Here is a 19,194-nt window from a genome sequence, read left to right as displayed (position 1 = left end):
TATTTAATAACAAATCATTCAGACCACTGCAGAGAATGAGTAATATGTATGCAAAAATGAACAAATGTATATCCAAAGATTGTTTTATTTCTCAAAATAATACTGTTGAGCCGGAAGCTCTGGTTTTTTCGGTTTTGAAAAAGTCATTTTTCCAAATCGTGTAAATCCGTTAAGATTTTTTTTGGGGGGTGGCTCTCTCACTGTCTCACTCTCATAGGGCCAATGATTTTCTGTGATCGCGGAAAACAGATGGAAATTACGGAATTTTTATGGTGAAACATTGCTCGCGTGTCAAAATGTAACTGCCGCAGAAGGCTTCCGCCCAAGCAGACATGCCTTCAGTGTTGCCAGATATTGCTAACGTTTTCCACCCCATAATATGTTCAAAACCAGCCAAAAAGCACCTAAACCTGCCCAATCTGGCAACACTGCATGCCTTTCCGGTCAAGTGATTGTGATTGGCTTGTGGCACACCTAGCCAGCCAATGAGCTGCTTGTTTACAGATTCTCTCCCCGCGTCGCAACCAGAATGGCGACCGCTTAAAAGAAATGAATGCTCTGCCAGTGGCGAGTGTGGACGTTGCGTGACTCGCAGAAGATTGTCGGAGGTCGGCGAAAAAACAACTTACTAATAGATATTAAAAAAAAAAGTAATTTAAGTAAGTTTAAAATGTAATTTAAATAAAAAAGTATTCATAAATTGAAGTTTGGAAGCGCCTCTGTTTTTGGGCTGAGGAGAAGTTTGAAAGGGTGTACCGCGATTCTGCCTTCTTGTATCGCGACACGGATCGTGGCTCTGCGTATTGCGATTTCGATACGCATATTGTTACAGCCCTACTGGACAAACATAATTCTTCTTGTCAAAACAAGTATCAGGAAGAGTCATGCACCTAACGTGACTGCTAAAGCTCAGACGTGGAGCTTAATGTTTAAAAAGAACAGCAAGATCTGAAAAATCATCACCTCTAACTGCTAAATAAGGTTTTTATTTGCATGGTATGATGATCATCATTGCTGGATGATCTAACTTGATAAGACAATTAATCTAGGAAATTCTACTTCAACCTTTTCAAGTTTAATGCTTCAACATAAAAAGTATAAAGCACCCATACCAGTGTATCCGTTCTGGTTTGCATAATTAGTCACAGGCTGCTGAGGACTTGAGGAGAACGTAGGGCTCTGAGGAGCCTTACTTGGTGGGTGAAGTACAGGTTGAGGTGTTTGCACTTTGGGCTGATTCACCTTGCTTGGAGTCACAGGTGTAGCGGTCACCTGAGTAGAGGGAGCTTGTTGAAATTTTGGGGCATGGAAAGTCTGGTCTGGGGTGGAGGAGTTGCGGCTGACAGGGGGACCCAGGAGAGCATCCAGATGTGGGCTGTTGCTCAGGATGGATGAGGTGGAGGAGTTGCGGGAAGTAGGAGCCAAGCTAGAAGAAGCCAGGGCTGAAAGGTCATGCGCTGGATCTGGTGCTGCTGGAGGAAAGGTGGAATCAAACAAGCTGGTGAACTCCATCTCCTGGTTGTGGATCAACTGGAGCATATCTGAAAAGGGGGGGGGGACAGAAAACAGATTGATGAGAAATCCACTTAAGTCTGCCATCAATAGCCATTTCTGGGTCCAAATACCCCTTTGGTGTTGCCAGTGTGGAGAATTTGTTGCAATGTTTAACGACTTTAATTTAAAAAAAAAAAGCCTAGCAACAAATCTAGCAACTTTTTCAGCACACATTAGGTATTGTCTTGAACTCGATACAGCTCTCCAAGCTCACATCACAGCTGTTATATGAGTTTGCTCGACTCACAGTGTAACAACCCGACTTGTGCTTGTGACCAGTCACTGATAACCATGGTCCCCTTAAAGGAACAGTCCACCGTACTTCCATAATGAAATATGCTCTTATTTGAATTGAGACGAGCTGCTCCGTACCTCTCCGAGCTTTGCGCGACCTCCCAGTCAGTCAGATGCGCTGTCACTCCTGTTAGCAATGTAGCTAGGCTCAGTATGACCAATGGTATTTTTTGGGGCTGTAGTTAGATGCGACCAAACTCTTCCACGTTTTTCCTGTTTACATAGATATGACCAGTGATATGAAACAAGTTCAGTTACACAAATTGAAACGTAGCGATTTTCTATGTTGTGGAAAATCTGCACTATAATGACAGGCGTACTAACACCTTCTGCGCGCTTCGGCAGCGCATTGATACGGAGCTCAGATATCAATGCGCTGTCGAAGCACGCAGAAGGTGTTAGTACGCCTGTCATTATAGTGCGGACTTTCCATAGCATAGAAAATCGCTACGTTTCAATTTGTGTAACTGAACTTTGTTTCATGTCACTGGTCATATAAACCTATGCAAACAGGAAAAACGCGGAAGAGTTTGGTCGCATCTAACTACAGCCCCAAAAAATACCATTGGCCATACTGAGCCTAGCTACATTGCTAACAGGAGTGACAGCGCGTCTGACTGACTGGGAGGTCGCGCAAAGCTCGGAGAGGTACGGAGCAGCTCATCTCAATTCAGATAAGAGCATATTTCATTATCGAAGTACGGTGGACTGTTCCTTTAAAGCAAGTAAACATTTTCCTTCATGGAAACTGCATAGATTTTTGAACTCGGATCTATTTAAACAAGTTGAAATGATGAGGCTTGGCCCCTGAAATATGATCATTGTCACAGCGGATGATTGTTATTATTATAACATTAAACTGGGGCTAGTAGAACTCCCATTACTCTGGACATGCATATGGCCAAAAGCTTGTGGACACCCGACCTTCACAACCCTTTGTGGGCCTTCCCTAAATTTTGGCCACAAAGTTTGAAGCACACAACTGTTTAGAATGCATTTATATGCTGCAGAGGTAAGATTTCCCTTCACTGAAACTAAGGAGCTCAAACTTGTTCCAGCATGACGATACCCATAAAGGGATATTGTAGAACAAGTGGCTGCACAGAGCCCTGACCTCAACCCCACTAAGCACCATTACGATAAACTGGAACACCAACTGACCTCATTAATGCGCTTGTGACTGAATGAACAAATCCCCACAGCCAGACTCCAAAATCTAATGGAAAGCCTTCCCAGAAGAGTGGAGGTTAGAACAGCAGCAAACTGGGATCAATTCCATATTAATACCCATGGATTTAAAATGGGATGTTCTACATGTACACATGGGTGTGATGGTCAGGGGTCCACAAACCTTTGGCCATATAGTTTACACACAAACGCAATTGTATACACCCAAAAAGCTATTTGCTTCACCAATTTTCAAATCGAAATTCTGTTTGATTCTTCTAAGTGACGTTCTGGCACAAACATGACCAGAGCTGCTGGAAAACGCACCCAGTTTTCTGATCACTGGGGCAGGTAATGTTGGTTTACAGTGCAAAGTGAGGAGACTGCTAATAGCGCAGGAATGGATTTCACATTCAGGGCACAGAGTCAGGCTGGCCAAGCTCATTAGCTTTCTCAAGCTCTGGCACAATCAGACAAATACTCCAAGGAGGAAGTAATGAAGAATTCCCAAGTGCTGTGGTATTTCAGGTGCCTTACAATACAACTTTACTCCTCCATTTCTATTTAATGAAAATGATTTAAAGCTTTGTTTAAAATCAAGTATTAACTACCCAGTGTCAAAAACTGTCAAAGTAAATGAACAGAATTCCCCCCTAATGCAAGTTGTAGTCAATACTACAGTGGGGAAAACAAGTATTTGATCCCTTGCTGATTTTGTTGGTTTGGCCACTAATAAAGACTCGATCAGTCTGTAATATTAATGGTAGGTGTAGTCTAACATGCTGAGACAGAATATCACAAAGAAAATCAAGAAATTGACTTTAAAGAATTTGTATTAATTTATTTGCATTTTATTGAGGAAAATAAGTATTTGAACCCTCTTGCCAAAAGGACTTGGTACTTTGTGGCAAACCCCTTATTAGCAAGCACAGAGGTCAGACGTTTTTTGTAGTTGATGACCAGGTTTCTGCACATATTAGGAGGAATTTTGGTCCACTCTTCTTTGCAAATGACCTCTAAATCATCAAGATTCCGTGGCTGTCGCTTGGCAACTCTGAGCTTCAGCTCTCTCCATAGATTTTCTATAGGATTCAGGTCCAGAGACTGGCTGGGCCACTCCATGACCTTGATACGTTTCTTCTTCAGCCATTCCTTGGTTGCCTTGGCTGTATGCTTTGGGTCATTATCCTGCTGGAAGACCCATCCACGACCCATTTTAAGCTTCCTGGCAGAGGGAAGGAGGTTTTTACGGTACATGGCTCCGTCCATCCTCCCATTGATACGGTGAAGTAGCCCTGCGCAGAAAAACACCCCCAAAGCATAATGTTACCACCTCCATGTTTGACAGTGGGGATGGTGTTCTTGGGGTCATAAGCAGCATGTCTCTCCCTCCAGACACGACGGGTTGAATTGATGCCAAAGAGCTCAATTTTGGTCTCATCTGACCATAACACCTTCTCCCAGTCATTCAGATGTTCACTGGCAAAGTTCAGGCGGGCCTGCACATGTGCTTTCTTAAGCAGGGGTACTTTGCGAGCACTGCAAGATGTTAGGCCATTGCGGTGTAAAGTGTTACCAACTGTTTGCTTGGTGACTGTGATCCCAGCTGCTTTAAGATCATCCACTAACTCTGCCCGTGTTGTATTAGGTCTATTTCTCACCGTTCTCATGATCCTGGAAACCCCACGAGGTGAGATCTTGTTTGGAGCCCCAGACCTAGGTCGATTGATGATCATGTTGTGAGTCTTGTACTTGCGCACAATTGCACCAACAGTTGTCACCTTAACGCCCAGCTTCTTGCTAATGGTTTTGTAGCCCATACCGGTCTTGTGCAGGTCTACAATCTTCTCCCTTAAATCCACAGAAAGCTCTTTAGTCTTTCCCATGTTGGAGAGTTTGGAGTCTGACAAACTGATTGATTCTGTGGCCAGGTGGCTTTTATACAAGTCATTAGTGATATCAGGTGTCTTCAATTTAGGTGACAAGGTAATTTGGAGAGTCTAACTTGTCTGTATTAACAAGAACTCTTGATGGTTACTAGGGGATCAAATACTTCTTTTTCTCAATAAAATGCAAATAAATTAATATAGATATTTAAAAGTTATTTTCTGGATTTTCTTTTTGATATTCTGTCTCCACATGTTAGAATACACCTACCATTAAAATTACAGACTAATCAAGTCTTTCTTAGTGGGTAAACCAACAAAATCAGCAAGGGATCAAATACTTGTTTTCCCCACTGTACATACGGACAGCCAAGGTATCTGAAGGTTGGTTCTTTATTTTAGTGTTGAAGCAACGGTGCCATCGTGGCTACCAAGTCAGTGAGCAAGTCTAAATCTTACGCACTCGCCTCAGAGTCGATCTAAACTGGACTTGCATGTTTTCTGTAAACTGAAGTGATAGAAGGCACGCTGAAGCCCTACCTACTACACCACCATGCCACCAAAACTATGTACCATCCATCCATTTTGGCATATCGCTACAGTGACTTGGCTGCTCTGGCTTGGCATTTACTTCTGCTGTACATAGTTTGGCGGCACAGTGGTGTAGTGGTTAGTACTGTCACCTCACAGAAAGAAGGTTCTGAGTTCAAGCCCAATGGTCAACAGGGGCCTTTCTGTGTGGAGTTTCCATGTTCTCCCCATGTCTACATGGGTTTCCCCCACAGTCCAAAGACAAGCTAATTGGTGGCTCTAAATTGTCCATAGGTGTGAATGTGAATGGTTGAGAGGAGATAACCTCTATAATAATCCAGTAGAAGGCAACTGTAATGTTCCTGAGAAGCTTTGATGGCTGAAGCCATCAGAGCAGCCAAGTCACTGTAGCGATATGCCAAAATGGATGGATGGTACATAGTTTTGGTGGCATGGTGGTGTAGTGGATAGGGCTGCTGCCTCACAATGTCTCCAGAGTCCTTGGTTTGATCCTGAGCTCAGCTTACGGTTTGTGTGGAGTTCAACCTCTCACCTGTCTTCTCATGTAGGTTTGGTTTTCCTCTGGTTTCCTCCCAGCTCTCAAAAACATACTGGTAGGTGAATTGGCTACACTAAATTGCCTGTGTTAGTGTGTGTATGGTACTCTGCAATGGACTGGTGTCCCACTAAACTAAGGGTGTATTCCTGCCTTACACCCAATGATCCCAGGATATGCTCCACTCTGGATCTCCAAGACCCTGACAAGGATAAAGCTTATACTGAAGAATAAGTGAAAGAACATTGTTTTAACTCCAGGCAAGTGTCTGTGTCAGGCAAAATCCACAGCCTAAACTGTGCCACAATTATGATTCATATTAAGCATAGTTTCATATTGATGTGTAAACTTTTTTTTTTAAGCTTCCCTCCTTGTTAGAAACATCAGCCATGTAGCTCCAGTGCAAAACTAAAGCAAACATGTTTTGGCTGATTAGGTACAGTGGTGCTTGAAAGTTTGTGAACCCTTTAGAATTTCCTATATTTCTGCATAAATATGACCTAAAACATGATCAGATTTTCACACAAGTCCTAAAAGTAGATAAAGAGAACCCAGTTAAACAAATGAGACAAAAATATTATACTCGGTCATTTATTTATTGAGAAAAATGATCCAATATTACATATTTGAGAGTGGCAAAAGTATGTGAAGCTTTGCTTTCAGTATCTGGTGTGACCCCCTTGTGCAGCAATAACCGCAACTAAACGTTTGCGGCAACTGTTGATCAGTCCTGCACACCGGCTTGGAGGAATTTTAGCCCATTCCTCCATACAGAACAGCTTCAACTCTGGGATGTTGGTGGGTTTCCTCACATGAACTGCTCGCTTCAGGTCCTTCCACAACGTTTCAATTGGATTAAGGTCAGGACTTTGATTTGGCCATTCCAAAACATTAACTTTATTCTTCTTTAACCATTCTTTGGTAGAACGCCTTGTGTGCTTAGGGTCATTGTCTTGCTACATGACCCACCTCTTGAGATTCAGTTCAAGGACAGATGTCCTGACATTTTCCTTTAGAATTCGCTGGTAAAATTCAGAATTCATTGTTCCATCAATGATGGCAAGCCGTCCTGGCCCAGATGCAGCAAAACAGGCCCAAACCATGATACTACTGCCACCATCATGTTTCACAGATGGGATAAGGTTCTTATGCTGGAATGCAGGGTTTTCCTTTCTCCAAAAATAGCGCTTCTCATTTAAAACAAAAAGTTCTATTTTGGTCTCATCCGTCCACAAAACATTTTTCCGATAGCCTTCTGGCTTGTCCACACGATCTTTAGCAAACTGCAGACGAGCAATAATGTTCTTTTTGGAGAGCAGTGGCTTTCTCCTTGCAACCCTGCCATGCACACCATTGTTGTACAGTGCGCTCCTGATGGTGGACTCATGAACATTAGCCAATGTGAGAGAGGCCTTCAGTTGCTTAAAAGTTACCCTGGGGTCCTTTGTGACCTCGCCGACTATTACACGCCTTGCTCTTGGAGCGATCATTGTTGGTCGACCACTCCTGGGGAGGGTAACAATGGTTTTGAATTTCCTCCATTTGCACACAATCTGTCTGACTGTGGATTGGTGGAGTCCAAACTCTTTAGAGATGGTTTTGTAACCTTTTCCAGCCTGATGAGCATCAACAATGCTTTTTCTGAGGTCCTCAGAAATCTCCTTTGTTTGTACACTTCCACAAACGTGTGTTGTGAAGATCAGACTCTGATAGATCCCTGTTCTTTAAATAAAACAGGGTGCCCACTCACACCTGATTGTCATCCCATTGATTGAAAACACCTGACTCGAATTTAACTGCTAATCCTAGAGGTTCACATACTTTTGCCACTCACAGATATGTAATATCGGATCATTTTCCTCAATAAATAAAAATGACCGAGTATAATATTTTTGTCTCATTTGTTTAGCTAGGTTCTCTTTATCTACTTTTAGGACTTGCGTGGAAATCTGATGTTTTAGGGTCATATTTATGCAGAAATTTAGACAATTCTAAAGTGTTCACAAACTTTCAAGCACCACTGTGTAGTTGGGATAATGGGAGAAGTTGTAGAAGTCACATCTGCCCTAATGTTTCTTCAAAGATGCCATATTAATCTGTATATAACTGATGAAACCGACATGCATGTTAGTGTTATATTTGTATATACACTACCATTCAAAAGTTTGGGGTCACTTTGAAATGTCCTTATTTTTGAAAGAAAAGCACTGTTCTTTTCAATGAAGATCACTTTAAACTAATCAGAAATACACTCTATACATTGCTAATGTGGTAAATGACTATTCTAGCTGCAAATGTCTGGTTTTTGGTGCAATAGGTGTATGGAGCACTTGCATGTGACGTCACAGCCGATCCAGATTGTGACAGACGCCATCTTGTCGGTCAAACGCCATATTTCCGCCTTCTACTTCTACCTTTTCTTCTGGAAAACCCTACTATATACAATTCTACTACAACGGTTGCGGCTACAAGCTCTCCCTACCTGTGCACGTTTTTTATGTTTTTTGTGTGTATTTTTGCGTGTTGTTCGTCTGTCCCGGACTTCAATATCCACTACAACCGTATGGACTTACTGGACATTGGTTTCCAGCAGAAAATTATGGTTTGTAGTGATTTCCATCGCATGCACAACATTCCGGACGAGATAGCGAGACCAGTGGGGTCTCCGTGGATTGTTATCGGAAGCAAAGCGAAGGAGGCGGCGCTGGGAGCGGAAGCAAAAGCGAGGCTGCAGGCAGAGCCGGCCTGCTGACTAAGCTCAGAAAACAGCCACTCAAATCTCCACTGCTAAGCCTCTATCTCTCCAACGCCAGATCCATGGTAAACAACACGGACGATTTGGAATTACAACTGGAATTACCTTATTCTATAATCGGCTGGTCAGTGCTATACTCAATACTTAAGTGACTTACCCATCCAAAGAGGATTGCTATTTTCTTGTTTACAAGATGCCACATCTGAGTCGCTGACAAATCCTGAATTTCTGTAAAGATAACTGTCCAGAGATTTATAAGCATGCAGTGTTTCACCACTGAACAGCGACGGAAAGTTAATGAGGTAATTATACACGTCTGGCAGTTCAAAATCCACTGACACAGTCGTGAAAACTCCGTCCGGTAAGCCATAAGGGTCACTAATCTGTAGATCGTTTATTTTAGACATACATCTAGTTATCTGTTCATTAGAAAAATGAGCCGTGTAGTCCGTCGGTTGAAATTGATCCATTCTGTACACGAGTGCAGCAGTATTCAGCGGTGTTTTTTACCGACAAGATGGCGGCTGTGTACTTTCCGGTCATGTGACTGCAAGATCTCTATAGAGGCCCATTTCCAGCAACTCTCACTCCAGTGTTCTAATGGTACAATGTGTTTGCTCATTGCCTCAGAAGGCTAATGGATGATTAGAAAACCCTTGTACAATCATGTTAGCACAGCTGAAAACAGTTTAGCTCTTTAGAGAAGCTATAAAACTGACCTTCCTTTGAGCAGATTGAGTTTCTGGAGCATCACATTTGTGGGGTCGATTAAATGCTCAAAATGGCCAGGAAAATGTCTTGACTAGATTTTCTATTCATTTTACAACTTATGGTGGGAAATAAAAGTGTGATTTTTCATGGAAAACACAAAATTGTCTGGGTGACCCCAAACTTTTGAACGGTAGTGTAATCATTATGTGGCGCGCACACACACACACACACACACAGGTCTGTTCACAGCCCTGACAGGAATCCGCACACCACTGTTTTGGATGAGGTGATCGCTCTCAGCCAATCAGAGAGCGCGCGAGCGCAGCAGCAGCACTGTCACACACGAGGTGGGCGGAGCACTCGCTGAGCGTTACTGACTGCGGGTTACTATCGGACACAGGGGTTACTCGCGGTCATGCAGCCTGGTTGTGTGCAACAGCTTGCGTTTTAGACAAGAAAGGTATTAAAACGCACACTGGGGGGGGAAGTAGTTTGTCAGACCATACCAAAATTCAAATCTTAAACGCGACTTTTTTTTATTTTATTTTTTTAAATGACCAGCAGACACTAATTATTTGTGCATTAAAAACAATCGGATTTATTCAGACTGGCCGTGAAATTATACAGACAGCGTGAAATTAGCAAAATGAGGGTCTAGAACCCATGCTGTTCAGCTGCCCTGACACAGTAGGGGGAATGAACGGAAGTAACCTCTGGGAGCGTCACGCGCTTAAGTTCGTGGGGGCGTGGCCACTATTAATGCAACTTATAACTCAAATAATGGCTGCACATGATGCATTTCTCATTTTTTTTAAAAATCAGGAAGGCGTTTTCAAATCCCAACACCAAGCGATTTATTAAATTAGTGTTTCAGAAGTGATGTACACACAGGGTGTCTCTATACAAGTGTGTTCACTAATATAGAAAGGTGTTCATTCATGGATACTACTATTCCCTTCATAAAACACTTTAAATCAAGGCAAGCAAAAGAATCCCATCCAGAGTTGATGATGACACGTTCATAACTTCCCTCCAGTTTGTCGAACACGTGTATGTTTACCAACCTGACTTGGCTTGATCAAGCCAAAAACACTGACCATTTCTGCACCTAACCCCCAGCAAAATGTAACCAAGAAGGTGAAGAAACTGACTCAAAACAACTCCTCTTACCGTCAATGTCGTTCAACAGAGCTGTGTCAATATCACTTGGATCATTTAGGGATAAACTTGGATCCAAGCTATCCAGTGACGGATCGTCAAAAGACAAATTATTCATTTTTCCTGCAGACTGGCTTCCCTCAATTACAGCTGACTTGTATAAAATTCAGATCCGAAAACAAACCGTCATTCCACAATAAACTCGAAACTTCTTCCAAGCAGGACCCAACTGTACGTACAGGAACATTTGTTTAAAACAGACCCTTCAGACTTCAGAAAGAAAGAAAATCATCTAACTTTGTTTCTAATCTAACAACATCCTGCCTGCTTCCATTTCCACACCGACGCACAAGACAAACTTGTCTAAACAGAGTTTAGTCGCGTGCTAACGGGGCGAGCAAACCCAGGAGAGACCGACGCATGAATGACACCTCCTACAGCCAATCAAAGCGCACCTGTCTCTCTACGTCATGATTCCCACGCTACCTTCAAGTATGTGAGCAATGATCTTCATGGGTTAAATTGCATCATGTTAATTTACACTAATTAGCTCGCTATGGAGCCATCACGCAAATAGATAAGACGTTTCTTCTGTATTTATAAAAAAAAATGTCCTGATTTGGCGAACCCGGTATATAAAATATCAAGTAATGCACCAACATGCCGGCTAATGTACTATTTTTTCTAACTTATTATTATGACTTGAGTGAACGCAAATGCTAATTATTATTATTTTTTAATTAAAATCATAACTAAAATTGAGCGACAATTCACTTGTTTACAATACTCAGTTCTCCTCAGCTGCCGTAGGTATGTCTGATTCAGCCAATCAGAATGCGCAAGGGGAGGGCTTTGGATAGTCAAGCTTCTCTGATCTGCAGAGTCGACTCCGCCTGTAGAACCAGACAAACTGGCCAATAGGAGGGCAGAAATGGAATGGGGTGATATGACGTCACGAATATGGCACCCGTGGTTACATCATGCACTTTCTCTTTGCAATAATGAAGTGACTGCATGAGAAAGGTTTATATTATAGCTGTATAATAATAATAATAATAATAATAAAGTTGTAAACTAAAGAGTCATTCATGATCCTACTAATTATCCACAGTAAGACAATCAGTTGAATGTTTAAAAAAAAAAAATATAGATTGAAATATAAACCAGGTATTGAGATAAACAGGTTACTTCATGCTGTGTTATAATATGATGAATATTTGATGTTTCTAAATAAAACACTTGGATTAAAACATGCGTGAAACAAGGTGAAGTGGGTCAATGACCGAAAGTAACACAGGTATTATAGAGGAGCTGTTTCTCCAAAGCTTCCTTTCTCTCATGTTGTGTAAACACTGATGGCGCCTCCATTAGTCTCCAAGAGTGAATAAATTAACACTAATTAGAGTGTGAATATGAAAGCAGCTCTTCATGTACAGTATCCTACTGTGCGAAAGTCATAAGCGCCTCCTTTTGTAGAACAAACTTTGTTATAGATTTCTATTTTATGACTGAGTCAACACAAAAACAGTTTAGATTCCAAACATTAGTTTTCCAGCACAAAATCAAATGTTACTGGGAAAAAATGTTTCTTTGGTGGTGCTGAAAGTTTGTGAACCCTTTAGAAATTTCTGTATTTCTGCATAAAACATCATCAGATTTTCACACAAGTCCTAAACGTAAATAAAGAGAACCCAGTTAAACAAATGAGACAAAAATATTATACTCGGTCATTTATTTATTGAGGAAAATCATCCAATATTACACATCTGTGAGCGGCAAAAGTATGTGAACCTTTGCTTTCAGTATCTGGTGTGACTCTCTTGTGCAGCAATACGTTTCCGGTAACTGTTGATCAGTCTTGCACACCGGCTTGGAGGAATTTTAGCCCATTCCTCCGTACAGAACAGCTTCAACTCTGAGATGTTGGTGGGTTTCCTCACATGAACGGCTCGCTTCAGGTCCTTCCACAACATTTCAGCAGGACTTTGACTTGGCCATTCCAAAACATTAACTTTATTCTTCTTTAACCATTCTTTGGTAGAACGACTTGTGTGCTTAGGGTCGTTGTCTTGCTGCATGACCCACCTTCTCTTGAGATTCAGTTCATGGACAGATGCCCTGACATTTTCCTTTAGAATTCGCTGGTATAATTCAGAATTCATTGTTCCATCAATGATGGCAAGCCGTCCTGGCCCAGATGCAGCAAAACAGGCCCAGACCATGATACTACCACCACCATGTTTCACAGATGGGATAAGGTTCTTATGCTGGAATGCAGTGTTTTCCTTTCTCCAAACATAACGCTTCTCATTTAAACCAAAAAGTTCTATTTTGGTCTCATCCGTCCACAAAATATTTTTCCAATAGCCTTCTGGCTTGTCCCTGTGATTTTTAGCAAACTGCAGACGAGCAGCAATGTTCTGTTTGGAGAGCAGTGGCTTTCTCCTTGCAACCCTGCCATGCACACCATTGTTGTTCAGTGTTCTCCTGATGGTGGACTCATGAACATTAGCCAATGTGAGAGAGGCCTTCAGTTGCTTAGAAGTTAACCTGAGGTCTTTTGTGACCTCACTGACTATTACACGCCTTGCTCTTGGAGTGATCTTTGTTGGTCGACCACTCCTGGGGAGGGTAACAATGGTCTTGAATTTCCTCCATTTGTACACAATCTGTCTGACTGTGGATTGGTGGAGTCCAAACTCTTTAGAAATGGTTTTGTAACCTTTTCCAGCCTGATGAGCATCAACAACGCTTTTTCTGAGGTCCTCAGAAATCTCCTTTGTTTGTACCATGATACACTTCCACAAACATGTGTTGTGAAGATCAGACTTTGATAGATCCCTCCCTGTTCTTTAAATAAAACAGGGTGCCCACTCACACCTGATTGTCATCCCATTGATTGAAAACACCCGACTTGAATTTCATCTTCAAATGAACTGCTAATCCTAGAGGTTCACATACTTTTGCCACTCACAGATATGAAATATTGGATCATTTTCCTCAATAAATAAATGACCAAGTATAATATTTTTGTCTCATTTGTTTAACTGGGTTCTCTTTATGTACTTTTAGGACTTGTGTGAAAATCTGATGATGTTTTAGGTCATATTTATGCAGGAATATAGAAAATTTTAAAGGGTCCACAAAACTTTCAAGCACCACTGTATGTCAGTAAAGAAAGCAACAAATTACATAAGAGAAACTCTTCAGAAAAAAAAGAAAACATAATGAAGGCTGCTGGGTTTTGCTGCAAAATGAAGAAGCAAGTGTGACAAAGTGTCCAGAGGAACTGTGGCTGGTTCTGTAAGACGCTCAATAAAACCTACAGCTCATTTCCTTATAAAACTGCACTCATTGTACCACAGACGCATTTTTGATGTTTTACTGGCAGCTAGTCTGCATTGGAGTCCTGTTAAACACTGATAATGTATTAATAATTTAAAAGTTATATTCCATTTTGTTTTCTCCTTTGTTTAATCTCTTGACTTCATGAACAATTGAAACGTTCAGTAATTTTATTAAATATATTTAGCAATCTAATTGTTTAATTTGAATCATCCAAATAAACAATTGATAAGCAACAAGCCCATGTTAATTTTACTTTATATTGAAATAAAAAATAATAATTGAAATGTTTGACCTGTAGCCTAATTATTCATTGTCTACAATCACAGCTGTAATATAGAATCATTTATTGGACCATCTGTACCCATCAGGGCGGCACGATGGTGTAGTGGTTAGCACTGTCATCTCACAGCAAGAAGGTTTTGGGTTCAAGCCCAATGGCTGACAGGTGCTTTTCTGTTTGGAGTTTGCATGTTCTATCTGTGTCTGCATGGGTTTCCTCTGGGTGCTCCGGTTTCCCCCAAAGACATGTATTTACAAGACACCCCCTGGTGTTTTTTTGCTGCTGGTGGCACCAGGGATGGCAGTACCGTCTTAGCCACCGAAACCGTGTATTCATCCCTGGTTGGCAGCTGTAGGCTGTATGGGTTGTTGTTGTTTTTTTTTTTTAACATGGGGTGGCCTTTGGCTGAGATGCCCTTGAGCGAGGTACCTAACCCCCAACTACTCCCCGGGCACTGTTAGCATGGCTGCCTACTGCTCTGGGTATGTGTGTGCTCATTGCTTCAGATGAGTTAAATGCACAGAGGAATTTCACAAGTGTACGTGTGATGAATAAAGTTCTTCTTATTGTTGATGGTTATTATATATAAAAAAAATAAAACCTAAAACCAACCCTTGGAGTTTAGAGAATGTTGTGGGAACGTTCCCAGAAGGTTAATTTGTAGTCTTTTTTTTTTTTTTTAAAGTAAATTTTCTGAAAATTTCTTCTCAGTTGTCATACAAACCATATAACAGTCTTAAATTTAAAAAAAAAAAAAATTACCAGCTGGGAGGTCCGTATCGTGAAATACCGTGACCAAGGTTTTGAAAGTCATTGTTGAAGAATGGAAAAAGATTGATGTTGCAAAATGTCGCCAACTTGTTCATTCCATGCCTAGAAGACTTGGTGCTGTCATTAAAAATCATGGAGGCCATACAAAGTACTAGATGTAGTAGTTTTAATTGTGTGGTGTACTCATTTTTGCACCACCCTAATTTGAGTAAAACTGAAAAATGTGTAATCTAAGTTATATTATTAACCTTACTTTCATGTTATAAGTTAAACAGATGTTATAATAAACTTTGTCTTGTCAACATTTTGGAAATTGTTTGCGTTCATTGAGATATTGTTTAACCTCCTAGGGCTTAGTGGTCACATGCGTGGACAGCACTTTATGGAAATTCGGAACAAGAATCCACATATGTGGACATACTTTTTCTCTAAAAGTACATCTTATCAAAAGATGATGCTTAGTTTTTATTCTAATCAGGTTCTAATAAGCCCAAATAGCAAAGAGAAATAAAAAATGCATGTAAAAAAACAGCTTGGGCCTTAGGAGGTTAAAATGTTACTTTTCAAAGGGGGTGTACTCATTTACGCTCAGCACTGTCTAAGATGTATATGCATAATTATAATATGGGTGTCTGTGTACAGTTATAGGTATGTGTATATATGATTTGATCGATATTATACCATGCTGGTATGTCTTGGTAGGTTTTCTTTTTTGTTTGTTGCTTTTGTTTTCTTTTGTGTATATATAGTTTATGATGGCGGAAAGTGACGTTTGATTAGCGGTGGTATAGAGGGTTAGGATAATTGATACAGTAAGTTATTTACTTCTTCCTAATCCTTTCCAAACATTATTATGTTACTGCCTTGTGGCTACGCTATTCTGTTTGTTTATGACGATGTTTTGATGATTGCATTTTTTATTTTTAATCTTTCTTCTTTACTGTTCGGAATCAATCAGTTTACTGTGAAAAGCGTTTAAAATGAACAATTTACAATGAGGTTTCCCCCTTAATCCTGAGAAATCGCTTTGTCTTTTCTCCAATAAAGACACAAACATTGCACATCACAATAAGAACCTTTATTACATATCCTAAAATACATTAAGACATTAATGTTTGAGACAAATGATCAAAATAGTTAGGACTTAATGTCACATGGTAACATTCATTAAAGCAGTTATTAAAAATAACAATTGCCACCTTATTGGAAAGCAAAGCTTTTTATAGGACGCAGATAGTTACTGACATGTCAGTTTTATCGTTTTAATTTATACAAAGCTATAAACATAAAAAAAAATTACGTTTTATATATCGAATGCTCATAATTGTGACTTTTGTTGAAAGTTCATTTTTCAGAAAACAGTGTGTAATTTAGGTGTTATTGTGTGATTTGTGCTTTATATTCATATAAAACATAAAGAAGGCCTGTCTATACGCAACATTTTATCATCGATTTATGACCGCTTGTGTTTTATTAAGACAATGTATTAAGGGTTGTACCAAATTGAACCACTGAAATGTTAATCTCGTCAAAATAAACATTTCTGGCTAGATTTGACCAATTTGTGAGTAATGCTGCACTGAAACACCCCGTTATGCTGAATGACCACTAAACTGAACTACTGCATTTGAAGAGCTGATGTACACCAAGATTACAACTGAGCTTCAGATTCAGCATCACAAATCGCGTCCAAAGCTACTTATTTCATCAGGCATCTCATCTCATCTCCTTTCAGTCTCTACATTCACTTACATTGTCTTATATTCCTTCCAGCTGTGCTAGCTAAGCCACTTATCCAGCTACCAAACATGTCGCACCTACCATGACCATCATATCACGACCAAAAATATGAACCAAGTCACATAAATGAGCTCCTGACTGAATGGACTCGACTCGTTCATTTTATCTCTTTCCGAATAACAGCTTACTCAGAAACGAGAATAGACATTTATATTCATTACTTTTGGGTTGTATATACATATTTATGCATACATATAAATACATAGTGTACAATTTATGCTACTATAATTTGATTCAAGATGAGGTCCACCAGGAAACAAATCCCATCCGTTTACTCTTTTAATGCTGCTGTCTTTACAGTGGTCCAGATTTTCATGTGTGATTTTTTTTGGTCTATGAAACAACCCATGCACAAAAATACACGATTCTGAAAATAAATTTTTTTTTTCACAAAATGCTTCATAAGTATTTGTAAAATATTACCTCAAAATCACTTACATAATGGTAATTTAACATTCCAAACAGTATTAAGTAAGCAATGTGTTTTATAGAACTTGATTCTTGGAACCGTTTGGAAATACTCTAAACTCTCTGAAACAAGAGCGAACAAATCCCTTTTTTTTTCTTTTCCCTTTTTGAAACCGTCTAAACTGTCTTTGGTTACCATTTTCATGATTACGATAATGCAGTTAAATTCACCAAACTAATGCTCAAAGCAACTGAGAAATGAAACCCTGATGGATCACAAGAAACTCAAGCATGACTTCTTTTGGTTTTCCCTTTTAATAAAAACCTTCCCCTGGTGTCCAGGTTTAACTGAATACATACAAACAAAGTAAAGGAATGACAAATTAAAGGAAAAACTGGTGGCTGTTATGCTATTAACTACTCTCAACTACCCATAATGCTTTGCGCCTTGGCAGGTAACCAAAATATAAACAAACTAAAACACGGCGTCTCACACGGACCGTAATCTTTCGAATTTAAATCTCTCTAAAACTTTCGAAGAAGTGTCAAAACTAACTAAACCAAAGCTTAAAGAAATCCGCAAAGCCTTTTCTGTGGAATTTGAGAAAATCAACTGGTTAAAAAAACGTTTGCAAATATCGTACCGAACGCTTTGAACATCTCTACTTCGGGTGACGGTCAGCAGCCGCCTTCGTCTGTCAACACAGGGTTCCAACAATTACTGACCTGCAGAAGTTAAAAGATTGGCAGAAGAGCTGAGAAAGAAAGAAAGATCAACGCTGATCATGGAAGAATCCACACAGTGAAATCGTTTTCGCTGGGTGCTGGTTACGACGAGAAAGTCGCAAGAAAATACAAAACCCTTCGTGCGCGGGAACACAAGCAAGGAATATTCACTAGTCGAGTAAGTACTGTAAACACAGCAGGACTGTCAGATTTCTTTCTGAAGTCGATTTTAATTTCCTTCCCTCTGATTTTCCTCGAGCTCACATGCGACCAGATTATGACAATCTTTGGGCTGTTAGAGGAAGCTGTTCGGACGACAGGGTCAAATACTACATTCGATCTACTTACAGAAACACGAAAAGGGGACGTACATGTAATCTTTCTTACACTGCATCGTTTGCGCTTTGTTTTGGGAGTCGATCCTTCAAATCAAGTCAGTTTTCACACTTTTTATGACTAAACACAAAGACAGAAGGGTTCTAGGCTTCGTGACGTGGATCATCAGACTTTACTCCACCGCTGAAGTGCGTAGAACACAGTCGCGTGTTGTCCGTCGGTGTAAAATTTTGACGGAGAATTCTGTCTAACCGCGCTTTTCGACGCTTAGCTTCTTTAGGTATTCTATAAAACTTTAAATCAGGAAAAGTCATTTTCCCCATGTGAATTTGAAGAAGGGGCGGCACGGTGGTGTAGTGGTTAGCGCTGTCGCCTCACAGCAAGAAGGTCCGGGTTCGAGCCCCGTGGCCGGCGAGGGCCTTTCTGTGCGGAGTTTGCATGTTCTCCCCGTGTCCGCGTGGGTTTCCTCCGGGTGCTCCGGTTTCCCCCACAGTCCAAAGACATGCAGGTTAGGTTAACTGGTGACTCTAAATTGACCGTAGGTGTGAATGTGAGTGTGAATGGTTGTCTGTGTCTATGTGTCAGCCCTGTGATGACCTGGCGACTTGTCCAGGGTGTACCCCGCCTTTCGCCCGTAGTCAGCTGGGATAGGATCCAGCTTGCCTGCGACCCTGTAGAACAGGATAAAGCGGCTAGAGATAATGAGATGAGATGAATTTGAAGGAATGATCTGACTTAGTAAACAAATATAGCGCCCGGTTACCCTCCAAGGCACAAAGCATTATGGGTACGTCAAAGTAGTCAATTGGGGTATTTCTTGACATGGCTTGTTCCTTTACAGCTCTCCTCCATCAAACTGTGCAATTCACGACAACTCGAAAACAAATCCATACTCCGACTATCCGTATCCTAG

The 19,194-nt window shown here is 40.7% G+C and overlaps 1 protein-coding gene across 2 annotated transcripts in view; it reads right to left on the bottom strand.

Annotated features, from left to right (window-relative positions):
- Positions 1–11,006, bottom strand: part of srebf1 (sterol regulatory element binding transcription factor 1) — a 36,017-nt gene extending 25,011 nt beyond the window's left edge. The window contains exons 1-2 of one of the 2 annotated variants that reach the window (XM_060901734.1): positions 10,625–11,006; positions 1,113–1,541 (exon numbers count right to left, since the gene is read on the bottom strand). In XM_060901734.1, coding sequence (XP_060757717.1) covers positions 1,113–1,541; positions 10,625–10,730 — 535 coding nt within the window. In that variant the 5' untranslated portion in view covers positions 10,731–11,006. The remainder of the gene's footprint in view (positions 1–1,112; positions 1,542–10,624) is intronic. The other variant, XM_060901733.1, reaches the window with a different exon arrangement.
- Between the last annotated feature and the right edge of the window lie 8,188 nt (positions 11,007–19,194).

This window comes from Neoarius graeffei, chromosome 20, assembly GCF_027579695.1.
Source record: "Neoarius graeffei isolate fNeoGra1 chromosome 20, fNeoGra1.pri, whole genome shotgun sequence".
Lineage (NCBI taxonomy): Eukaryota > Metazoa > Chordata > Actinopteri > Siluriformes > Ariidae > Neoarius > Neoarius graeffei.
The sequence above is the reverse complement of the archived record's forward strand: the minus strand, read 5'-3'. Positions and strand labels throughout refer to the sequence as shown.